This window comes from Dasypus novemcinctus, chromosome 9 (assembly GCF_030445035.2).
Source record: "Dasypus novemcinctus isolate mDasNov1 chromosome 9, mDasNov1.1.hap2, whole genome shotgun sequence".
Taxonomy (NCBI): Eukaryota; Metazoa; Chordata; class Mammalia; order Cingulata; family Dasypodidae; genus Dasypus; species Dasypus novemcinctus.
Window position 1 is genome coordinate 16,192,939 of NC_080681.1, and position 12,816 is coordinate 16,205,754.

The window sequence follows — 12,816 nt, forward strand, 5'->3', positions numbered from 1 at the left end:
TTGATTTACCGGACCTTAGCTACAACTACACACTGGTTAGAAAAGGTTCCATCTTTATGTAAGGCTTCTTTCCTAAACACCAGACTTAAAATGTCTATCTTGTCACATATTCCCTCCCAGATGACCTGCTGTCATCTTAAATTTAGCACATCTAAAACCAACCTCATTAGTCACTACCACAAACCTCCGTGACTTAGAGTCCACCATCCATTGGTGTACCAATTCCTCTTAGCTCTTCACCTAAGTGCTCTTTACTGTTGCCGTAGTTTAAAAAATCTCATTGTTTCTTATTTGAACAACTATAAAAAATGCCTAACTCCTTGCTGTTAATCTTACTCCTTCTTTGCAATTTCCAGAATAATCTTTATTGCAATGAAGGTTGATTGTGTCATTTTTCTACTTACTATACTATTGTTTTTATTCCTTATAGAATAATCCCCAAAGGTCCCAATATGGCATACTACTCCATTTTTACATACACTCCCCCTCAGGGCAACTTTGTTGAACTACTCATAGTTTCCCAACAACTTTTTTTTAAGGAGGTACTGGGGATTGAACCAGAACCTCATATACGGGAAGTAGGCACTCAACCAGTGAGCTCTACCCATTCCCTATCTTAACCACTTTCTTTTTAAAACAAATCAATTGTATTGATACATGGTAATAAAGCATTCCATTTGTCTGAAGTATACAATCAATGGTATTAGGTAAAATCACATAGTTGTGCATTCATCACTTCAGTCATTTCATTTTCATTATTTCATTATTATTTCAATAATAATATTTCATTACTATTTCAATAATAATAATAAAAAAACAGGCAAACAAGAAAATTCCTTATCTCTAAATCTCTCTGTATCCCCTGCTGTGCATAGCTAATATTTCTGGCTATTCTTGCACAATTATTTATTTGTTCAGCAGTTTTATTGAGATATATTCACATATCATATGATCTATCCAAAGTGTATAATCAATGGCTTTTTAAAAAAGCTGTTAAAAAGTCCTTTATTGTAAAATTGTAAAATAATAGAAAAACAGATTGATAGAAATTACAAATTTTAAATGAGAGTGCAAGGCCAGGTTAGATATAATATAATAAATTATAAAAATAAAATAACAAACATTTATAAGTATAGATAATAATTCAAATATAATAGAATTTAATTATAACATAATTCTAATTTTTATATTACAGCTCTAACTATTGGACATAATCTCTAAGAATGAAATAAATTATTAGTTTAGTTATTTAATTTCCATTTAGGCCATAATTCTTTCTAGATAATCAAATTCCTATTTGGGAATTTTTTATGTCTTATTGGAATGAATTACAGCAGGTAACAATTTGCCAATTCATAATTTTATGAGGCAGAAAACTCAAAATCTTGTTTGACAGTAGTCATGCTAAATCATTATTGATCCAGATAGATTATTTTAATGAGACTATATTTTCATTTCTAATTGTCTTCCCTTCCCTTGTCTGCTTGTTGAACTTCTGTTCAGCGGTTAAAACTCAATGCAGATGTTGTACCCACTTTGAAAACTTTCCTTGATACTCTCAATGCCCAGGCTTTGATAGTCGATGCTTCACAGCATCTGATACTTAATTTTATTGTAGCATTTTTCACCTTAACTGTCATTATTTAACTCCATGCCTATCTCTTCAATTAGTCTATGCAATTCTTAATGGTAAGAACTATACTTATTTGACTTTTTGAGCTCTGGGATGAAATGGCAAATGAAGGAGTGAATGGATCCATTGACATCGAGATGATGATTAGAACTGTAGTGTTCCCAGGCTCCTGGATCCCCAGTGATCACTGCAGTCTTAGGACCAGAAGTGGGGGGTGTGGAAAATTGGACAGGTTTAGGTTCTACCCTTGTAGAAGCTATAGCTTAACTGGATGGTAGCTAAATGGAATAAAACTCTTATCTGAATCCTTGGTCAGTAGGTGGAAAACTGGACAGACCTTTTACATTCCTTTCTAGTATCTGTGGAAGGAAAGGCTCTTGCCCTCATCTTCGATTACCAGGCCTTTGACAAGGGACACCTGGGTTAGGTTAATGAGTAGTAAGACCCTGAACCAGCTAAAAGAACACTTGAAGACAAAAAGCACCTCTATTTCTGGAGAAATCTCCTCCTTGATCTAGTCAATCCCCTTTTTAGCCTTCTTGCTTCCATATCTTAAGCATATTTCCTGTCCTTAAAACATGCTCCCCTTTCCCCTTTACAGCTCCCAGGCCTACCCTTCCCCCCTATCCTAGCTTTTTTTTTTTTTTTTTTTTTTTAAAGATTTATTTATTTATTTAATTCCCCCCCCCCCCCCCGGTTGTTGTTCTTGGTGTCTATTTGCTGCGTCTTGTTTCTTTGTCCGCTTCTGTTGTCGTCAGCGGCACGGGAAGTGTGGGCGGCGCCATTCCTGGGCAGGCTGCTCTTTCTTTTCACACTGGGCGGCTCTCCTTATGGGGCGCACTCCTTGCGCGTGGGGCTCCCCCATGCGGGGGACACCCTTGCGTGGCACGGCACTCCTTGCGCGCATCAGCACTGCGCATGGCCAGCTCCACACGGGTCAAGGAGGCCCGGGGTTTGAACCGCGGACCTCCCATATGGTAGATGGACGCCCTAACCACTGGGCCAAAGTCCGTTTCCCTATCCTAGCTCTTTACCCAACTTCTTACCTCACATTGGCCAACCACTCAGTGGTAGTCTGAATTAAACTGTCCTCTAATTGGTTCGTTTGTAAGTTTTATGTATTTGTTAAGGTTAGGCTATGTTGTGGCAAGGAACAAACCCCCAGTTCCACTGTCTTTAGCACATAAAAACTGATTTCTCACAAATTCACTGTCTACTGTGGATTCAGTGATCCTCCAAGGTGGCTGCTTTCTAAGCAGTAGCTTGGAGATCCAGGCCAGTTCCTTCTTGTGCCTCTGCCATCTTGACAGAGGGCCTCCGGGATTGTTGCTCTTAAGAACATGGACTGGCAGTGACCAGTGCTAAAGCTAGTGACATGGCATCATCTTGGTTAAAAGGGAAGCTGCCCCATGTAGTGGGACACATGGACTGTGGGTGAGCACTTCTGTCTCTGCCCCTTTTTACTTCCTCTAGTAGATTGTATGCTCCTTCACTACTGGGAACGTGTTTCTCATCTTTTGTATGTTTCTGCTTTAGAACCAAGTCCAAAGTAGAGGAACTTAATATTTTACCATTATTTCTGCCGCCCCCCTACCCACCCAAAAGGGGACTATTCCAATCCAAGTACAATCCTTAATGGTGGTGTGGACATAGCTAAATACTAATCATTAAGCATCTGAAGTTGCTCTAAAGCACTTCTTTCTGTGGAAGTTAAGTCTTCTTTGGATGTTGTCTTCCATGGGTTCAGAAATCTTTTATAATTCATACTTTATGTCCTTTAAATTTATCTAGACTTCATTCATCCTGGTAATCATAATTACTTGACAAAAATTAAAGCATTAAGAAAATATGTAAGTATGATAGATTATGTTAACTCAAGTATATCCGAAGGATGAAAAATGGTGTTGTAAGTGGTTTTTTTAAAATATATTTTTAAGGCAAACTACTGTACAGCTTGGAAACAAATTTGAAGCTTGGGTGATTAGTTTATGCTTTAACATTTGAGGATTTGCATGGGTATAAAGGGCAAGCAGTTCTACTCTCTCTTTTCCACTGAACTTGAGTTGACTTCTTCACATTCACCATGGCAACCTCAGTGATCAACACAAGTACAGGGGCTCTGAAGTGTGCTGCCAAACTTCCCAACCTTCATAATGAGCAGGTATGAGCTACATTATATGAGGCTTTCTCAACAAGCCACTACAAAGTTGATGTAATTCTAGGGTGTCCTTTATTTTTCACAGCACACCACCGTGAAGGCTAATCCTTAGCTGCAACCTTTGGGCACATTTGTGTTTTTCACCTTCTGCAATATATGGCTAAGGTTCTTTGCTTACCTTCTTACCTTGACATTGATCCATGTGGCTTGCTTTGCATCCTCTCAGTTTAAATAAAGTAACATTGGAAGGCAAATGTTGCTGGAACAGAAGTCTTTGGTTTAATACATCTTTTCTTTTAGTGAGAATGCCAACCTCAGCTGCTCTAATATTTAACCAAAGTAGATCCCCATGTGCTTAGCTGCTTAATGGCTCTTTTATCTAGGCCAGCTGCTGCTCCTGCTGCTGCTAGTTCTACCTCTAATTGGAAGGAAGTTGTCTTAGTGTCTTAATGGCTTAAACCTGCAAGATTCCTACCTAGAACCTACACTCTGAATTGGTTTGGGAAGTGGGCTCTTTTATAAATAGTATTGCAGTATTTAGCATAAGAGTTGAGCTTCTAAAATACATTATTACTTCAGCCTTCTTCCCACTATTTTGTCACATTACTTTTACATGAACCTGAGGCTTGATCATTGATTTCTTAACCAAAAATGACTGGTTTTGTTTAATATTACCTGAAGTCTTTTATATAAATTAGTCCTCCCTTTAAAATAATTAATATAATGTTATAATCAAGGATAGCTATTTCTTCCATTAAACTACTTGGGTCAGTTTGACGATACATCAATATTTATTAAAGTGCACTGGAAACTATTATATTGCTGAATCCCTGTTAGAGATCCTGAATACATTTGAAATCAAAGCCTCTTTCCAAGTATTATTTACAGTTTATGGCTTTTGCAATATATTGCTGTAAATCTGAATGGTGAACATAACATTTGTGCAACTCCTCCAAAACAGTCCAACTGTCTTTTAATTTTAATACTTCACAGAAATAACATGGTGGTCATGATGACAAAGCACCTTCAAAGCTATCCTGGTAATTACTTTTCTGTGGTCCCTTTTGAGACAAATGGTCTTATGAGACATTGATTTGTTTAATCTTAAGAAACAGAATGTCAGATAGGAGACAAAGAAAACTGTGTAATAATATATGACCTGAGAGCCACTTGTATTGGAAAAATAAATATAACAGGACTGAATTTTATGTTTAAACAAATGAATTGTACAAGTCTAAAACCTCAGTGAAAATCATTTCTGTTTCATAAATATGCATTTGGAGCCCTGTGCTGTCATGGAATATGGCTCCAAGCTCCTCAGGAACACCACTTTTCTGAGTTGCACTAAACCAGTTGGGGCATGATGCAACAGGGTGTAAACCCCTTGGAGACCTGTGAGTCATCATCTAGCAAGGTTCTTGAAAGAGTAAGAGCACTTTATAATTTGATCAAACCTGAGAAGTTGGCTGCAGAGTAGAGACAAGTTGAAGATTAAAAACTTTTGAAAACTTGAAGGATTGAATTACTATCCCAAAAAAGTCCCTAGGGGGAAAAATGAGAGAGAGACAGAAACTGACTGACTGACTGACTTTTTCATCAAATCTCAACCAACAAATTTTCTTCTTGGTCAGAATTCAGTCAAAGTAGATTTGATGATAATCAGCCCTTATTACTCTGCCATAATGCAGAACTGTGGCATGAGATTCAGGTGCCCACTTTAGTAGTTTTGTGTATATACAAAGAGGAAGTAAAGGATGGGATTGCAGACTTTTCATCCAGAGAGGTTCTTACTCTGTTTTTCAAGGCAGAATGAACTTTTACTTTGAAAATGTGTGAAACAGTGTTCCAGTTGGGTTTTCTTCCATCTCATTACTGGTATTTTAGAATAAGGCAGCAAGCCATTGTATTAATGTAGTTATGAGAAGTTAGATTATGTATGGAAATGAGGTTATCAGATTTGACAGTGTGGCCGCTATTGCAAGTTCAAAAGTATGGTAAAAGAAACTGGCTAAGAATTTCTGAACTCAGAGCAGATTCCAAGAGGTATCTCTACTCCTTGAGCTTTTGCCTCATCCGCAGAAAATTTACAGGAAAAAAAAAAGCTCGGACTTCCAAGGAGCCTCCCTTTATGTGGTCTCTGCAGCATCAGTAGATGAGAGTACAAATTGTTCTATAACAAGAAATGGATCTTTGCCCTGGGGGTGGGGAGGTGGGGACAGTATTGAGACAGTGGCCATGAGGATGGGAAATGATGATAGGGAAAGAGAGGTCCCACTTATGCCTTTGGAGCTGGAGTTACATCCACACAAAGCCCCTTTTCCATTTTTCCTTTCTGGGTTACATGGAGGAGACTTTGTGCAGAGAAATTCTTAGTGCACCAATCAGAAGCATGAGGAAAGTTGATTCTCTTGAGACCCCAAAGAAAGCAAGCAGGAGACACTAAGAAGGGGTAGAAATGAAGGAGAGAGAATTGAGTGGGGTGGTTGGTGAAATCTAGTTTACTGCTCACTTAGTGTCAGTCCCATCCTTGCCTTAGTGGGTCTCACACCCTCTTGAGAGCTGTAGTAGATCCTCACTGATGCAAGGACTGGACCAGCTTGCAGCCACACTCTAGAGAGCAAGAAATGAAGAGCCTGGAAGTTAGGGTCCCTGGTTTTCTGCTCCTAGATATAGTTCCTGAATGAGGAGGTAAAATGGCTTCATAGCTAGATGACCTCCTTAGATATCACCATTTCCTCTTCCTGAGGAACACACAAAGACCCCTAGAGCATGGTTGACAACTACTGCTACATAGGGTTATTGTGGGTTTTATGCAACAAATAATACATTTAAGGCATGCTGTCAATGACCTATTTCCCAAAGACATAAAAATACAGGTATGCAAAGAATCAGAGACAAAATTGATGCTTTTCAATTAAATTTAAGATACGCACTCATTGTACAAATACTGAACCCAAAAGACATGTTTCCCCATTTTAGAGTCCATTTAGAAATATCAGACCTTCTCTCAGTCTTCCTTGCAAAGAAATGGTACACTTCCCTTATTCGGTGCTTCCTGCAGTTTATGATTCCCAGTTCAGGCTCTTTCTCTAATTCACCAGTAGGAAAAGAAAGTAGTTTGGGGCCATTGGGCATATGCAGGTCTTTCTGGGCAAACCAGTGGAACAGGTATCCCAGGTACTCTGTTCAGGATCCAAGTTAACCTCACCTGGGTTCTAAGTCTAAGCATGCTGTCCAGCCACATGGTCCTTCTATATACCTCCCCTCTTCAGCATCTTTATCCTGAATTATTGCATGTTTCTAATGGAGAGGATAAGAAAAAGTAAAATAATTTTCTATTGAGGAATACTCCTTCATAAAGCAAGACTTCAGGCCTAGCAGAGATGCCATGATCCATGAAAGCCAAGAGTGATAGGGTTCGAAATTGACGAAGAGATGGAAACTGGCTTTGTCTAAATGACTTTTTTCCAGAAAGGTGACTTTCTGTTTATGGATCTTCCATTTCCATTTTAGTCCCTTAAAAAAAAAAGAAAAAAATGAAGGGGAAAACAAAACAACCTCCCGTTCCATGCCCCAGGCAGTCTACTTGTGTAAAGCAATCTGTGGCAGCTGGTCAGGTTTCCTGGTAGGAGTTTTACCCTTGAACTCTGGCTCCGGGGCTTCTTAGAGCCTCTTAAAAAAACACCTTACAGAATTTTCATTTAGGACTGCCCTCACTCTCCTGATATCTCTCTCAGTTGCTTATTCTCTTCTCAGATCTTTCTTTAGAGCAGGGGTTCTTAACTAGGGGTCCATGGACCCCCAAGGGGTCCCTGGAAATTCAAGGGGTCTGTGAGCTTGAATTGAAAATTTAAAAAAAAAACCAAAATATTATTCTCGTGGGGACGTGTTGGTGTAGGTGTGATGTATTTATTAAAGAAGACGCAGTATAGTGTGGACTTAGTAAGAGGTCCGTGGTTTTCACTTCCCTGAGGTCCATGGAACAAAAAAGGTAAGAACCCATGCTTTAGAAGATCATTTGGGATGGGAAAAGTATAGGAATAGGCTCAAGGTGACGAGGTATTAAGCCCCTTGACTGGAGATGTTATAAACTGTGTATGTTCTTGTGTGAGTATGGGGAAAGGAGGCCAAAAGGCTGTGCACCAGTTTTCCACGAGCAGCGTGAACTCTTACTCAGAACAATCCTGGACCCATCTGCCATGTTCTTCACCTGAAGATCTCAGGGACCTTTGTAACCGTTAGGCATTTTTAGTAACTGAATGTAATGAAGGGATTGTTCTTGCTATTTACAGAAAGGAAAAGTGTGGTTGACAGGATGATTAGCATCAGAATCGAATCCTAAGATTTTTTTAATTTTCAATTTTCAGTGAAACTGTACTCACCCCAAAAGTGAAATTAAGAGTTCCGGTCACTTATTGAAATGTTATTCATATGTGCTATTTACTGTGTTCAACTTGCAGTTGTTGCAGTGAATGCAATGCCCCTGTAGCTTACTGTGTTTAGATTCTTAAAACCAGGTGTGTTGAAAGAATGGCTTGTGCCAAGCTTTTCTTGTGCATGTAAACTTAGGACAAGCCCCTGTTTTAAGGAGCGTTATACAGTTGAACTGACATTGCTTAATAAGCAGCAGGAAAAGTTAGGCGTAACCTTGAAGTAAGTCTTTTAGAACATTAGTCATGAGTCATAAGTTACTTTCTGGACAAGCCAATGAGGTAAGAGAACCTGGGTTGCAAAACAATAACTATCCCAGCCTGAGGGACCCTGGAAATATATTACAGGTATTAGGTTAGGAAAACAAAGCAGTAGTGTTTTACCAGGCTGCAGAGAACAAGCTAAGGTTGCTAACCAAACAAATTGACTTTACACTGACAATGCCCATTTTTACATTTGTTTCAGAACAAGGGACGCTCAAACCACTGGAGGTAAGATTAACATTTAAAATTTTTTTTCTAACTTGCATTTCAACTTGTTTGCTAACCTAAGCAGGCTTAAGCTTTTAGAATGTTAAATGTGCCATTTAAGATGAAAAGAATAGATAGAAACAGAGATAAACTGAGCAAGCAAGTACTTGTACATGAAATGCCCAAGTACAATCAGCAATTTTCAGTCCCTGGCTGAAGATCTTAGGTGGAGAAAAATGTGAATATTTAGTCTAAGACTGTGTGTGAAATGCGGATACTTCAGAATCTTAAGTACTTACTCCTTCAGGTAAATTTCAAACAAATAGTGTAGCACGCTATGGCGCTAATACGGGCATACGTTCCCAAGTTCCTTACTGCAGGATGTTGGCCAGGTATCTCCTGTCATGAAACTGTCACTGCCCAACATTTGCCAGTACTGAAAACTTCTAAAGTTATTCATCTAAGGATGCGGTTTCAGGTTTCTATAGCATTCTGTTGGAGCACAAACATGATTAGTTATCCTGTTTTCTTGATCAAATCAAGATCTGATAACATTTCCTTTTGCTTGAGCAGAGTCTAACTTTTAATGGCTTAGGCGTATGTCATTATTGTCACCTCTGAGAATAAAGTTATATATTTTTAAAAAGCATGAAAGAATGAAAAATATGGCAGATTTCAGGTAATCATTGCCTTGACCTGCAACCCAAAGTATCAGATTTCTCACCTGCCTCCAAAATAGGGTGTTGAACAAAACAAAACAAAACAGCCCCATAGTAGCGAAAATTAAAATGTAAAATGAGTGTGAGTAGTTATGTGAACCAAAAATACAGTATTCAGAGAATTTCAGAATAAAATACCAAATTATTTTGGCATGTAACTGTTATATTTCCTTAAAAGTAGTATACTATTAGCATGTTTTTAAATAAGCTAACATTTATATAGTAGGCGAAAAATAGTGAAAATACAGCAAGATGTCATAGAAGAGGCATTTCTACTTTTTTGCATAAGTACATGATTTATACATAAAAGTTATCAAGAGTGTGATATAAGGAATTTCATATGCCCATTCAGAGTATATCAGTCTATATACTTTAGAATTTAGAGTCTAGATCAAGGATACTATAATATTACCATAATGGAATAATTAATTTCAATAATCAGGCCATCCTAATTCTTTTAGGGTGAAAATGAATTAACCTAAAATTTCTTTTAGTATTTAGTCATTTTTCATGAGGGCTGTAAGGATTTTTCCAGAAGTACCTATGATGACTTGGAAAGCAGCCTTCTTCATTTATTCTCTCATGCTGCTATTAGATTATTGAGATAAATTTCCTTGTGGAGCTCTGAACTCAGTGTTACTTTTATCCTATTAGATAATATATATTATTTTTCCAAGAAAAATAGTTTCTCTTTACTTTAATTAAGTAATGTGAAGTGGGTATCTTTACAGAAAGAGAGTATGCTAATTAGAAGTGGGTTAATAATTTTCACATGATATTAAATAATTTTCTCAGGCACTTTTATTCTCTATTCTAAAAAATTACACATCAGCCTGATATCAAAGGAATTAATTTGCACATTGATCTTTTTAAAATGTGGCATCGTTTTTTTTTTTTTTAAGTGACTTACTTAGATCTTGAATATAATAAGTATGATTTTTGTTGTTTAATGTGTGATTGTGCTAATAATCTCTACTTCGGTTAGGTCATTACAGTAAGCTCTCCTTTTGGCCCACTTGGAAACCTTAGCTTGGTTTAAAGGAGAAGTGTAACACAAAAAGATTAAGAAACATATTTCACCCTACCGTTAACTTCCTACCAAAACAGTGTGTGGAAGTTCCTCTCACTCTGAATCAGATACGTCTGTGATGCTCAGGAGATTTCTCAGAATAACTGATGAAACCCTTTTGTAAGCCCTGGGATTCTTCTTTCTTTGCTTCACTTAAGGGGCTTCCTTCTCTCCATATACTGGTTTATGATGCTGTTCTCTTTCCCTTAACAACCATGATTGTGATTTTTTTTTTAACTATTTATTTTACACTTTGTTCTCAAGGTAGGTTAGTTTCTAGTAGTCACAGGATTCATGGATCTTCCTGGCTGTTGCCGGGTGTTTATATCTCAGATTCCATTCTGGAGTGGACCTTCAGAATTCCCCTCTGGCTCCAAGAAGCAAGTTTATTATTATGTATCTCCTTAGCTACTTTAGATCCATTCTTTATCACAGATTTTTCTACTTTTAAAACAGGTACAGTAACTCAAGCCAGCTTCCACAGAGCAAACGAAATTTGCTTGTCTTGTTGGTAAAATCACCTGAGAGAATTAGGTTTTACCAAAAGAGACAAGAAGAGAAAGAGCGAGAGCAAGGCTTGTTTTTTTTCAGAAGACAAAGTAATAGGTAATGAAGCAAGAAATATCTAACAAGTGCTAATAAAATTAGGTTGTGTTTTGTTTTTCTAAGTCGATCGGAGAGATTGAGAAGGGTCTAAAGACAGATTCTCATGATCTGGTGGCGCTGTAAGTTCCGGGGTCATCTGCTGGATGTACCGCCTGAGCTCCCCTCCTCATCCTGTTGGAGACAAGGAACTGTCCAGCTTCGTCCCAGGCTTTTGAGTATATAGGTTCAGAATTGGGGATATGTTGGTATCACAGAATGACAAAACTTGCATTTTAAAGTTGTTAAATTGTGCTCTGCCGAACATTTCCAAGAAGTTTTCAATGTTATAAAATACTTTTTAAATGGTTTTAAAATCTAATAAATCTCCAGCTCTCCAAATGCCCTTGTCTAAATGCATTCCCTCCTCCTCGCCCACCCACCGCCCCCATTAACATCATTGAATCCTAGTTTGTTCTACCACCCACCTGTCCTGTAGAATAATTTCTGTTTTCAGGGTCATTGATTTTCAGTGACTTTCCAGGAGGGAGAAAAAAAATGCAAAACATAGACAAGAGGGCAATTACTTAGTAGAATTTATTCTTTACGTGAATTTACCCATTCAAAATACCAGTGAAATACTTGATCATGGAAAGATGTACATCCAGAGAGTGCTTGACCTCAAAATGATTAACAGGACAAAGTCCATGAAGTTATTATAATAGTAATGAGAATAAACTATCATTTAATAGCTCTCACTATGTGGCAGAAACTGTTTTAAGCACTTAACATAAATTGACTCATTTAATTCTTACCACAAGCCCTATGAGATAGGTATCACCATTACCTGTATTTTCTAGATGAGAAAACTGATGCTCAGAGATATTAACTAATTTCCTCAGGATCAAACAAATGCCAGGTGGCATGATCTGAATTTGAACCTTGCTGTTTTGATTCTAGAATCTGCATTTTTAATCATTGCATTTTTAATAATTAAATGATTTAGTAATGCTCAATTCAATGTAATAGAGAATTGCTCTTGAATTCAAACTTTTTTTTAGATTTTAAGTTTATAGTTTTTAAATAGTTCTAGTTCAGGAACTCTAGGAATAAGAGCAGAAGATTGGATTCTTTCTTGCCTTCCAAGCATTTCAATAGTAGAAGGTAAAAGAGCAGTGGAAAGTCAGCTTCTGTTGTACATTAAAAAGGTGGTGGGATAAGTAGGAAGTATATAGCAAGGGACCCATCATTGTATCTATTTTCTGTCAGAAATATTGTCGAGTTTGTTTTTCACTGTTCCGTATGAGTATAAAAAAAATTATAAAATTTTAGGTAGGGAAGAGTTTTTCTTTGAAAGTAGTTTTTGTTTCAAGTTATCAGATATAAACCTATAACTCACCTTGCTTCCCTTTTTTGCCTTTTGTACCAAGAAGCTTAAAACTATGTTTTCTTCTCACTCATAGCAACTGTCATTATACTAATTTTTCTGGTAAAGCTACCCATCGTGCTAAAAATGGCTCCACAACACTGATTGCATTGGTCCCATTAGACTTTTACAAATCCATTTTGAAAGCCAATGGGGTAAAAATAAAAAGTACATTTTTAAAAGTTCTCATTAATTTGCTTTTATCTGAGAACCTGAGAATTTGTGAGAGATGGCTTTGCAGCCCTTTGGAAGCCTCTAACTTTACTCACTTAACTTGTAAATAGAAACAACATGAAAACAATGTCAGAATCCATGGCTAATGTATGTG

The 12,816-nt window shown here is 37.5% G+C and overlaps 1 protein-coding gene across 1 annotated transcript in view; it reads left to right on the top strand.

Annotated features, from left to right (window-relative positions):
- The window catches only part of VAV3 (vav guanine nucleotide exchange factor 3), a 362,653-nt gene that overhangs the window by 230,105 nt on the left and 119,732 nt on the right, over window positions 1–12,816 (top strand). The window contains exon 18 of the mRNA XM_004481228.5: window positions 8,688–8,713. Coding sequence (XP_004481285.1) covers window positions 8,688–8,713 — 26 coding nt within the window. The remainder of the gene's footprint in view (window positions 1–8,687; window positions 8,714–12,816) is intronic.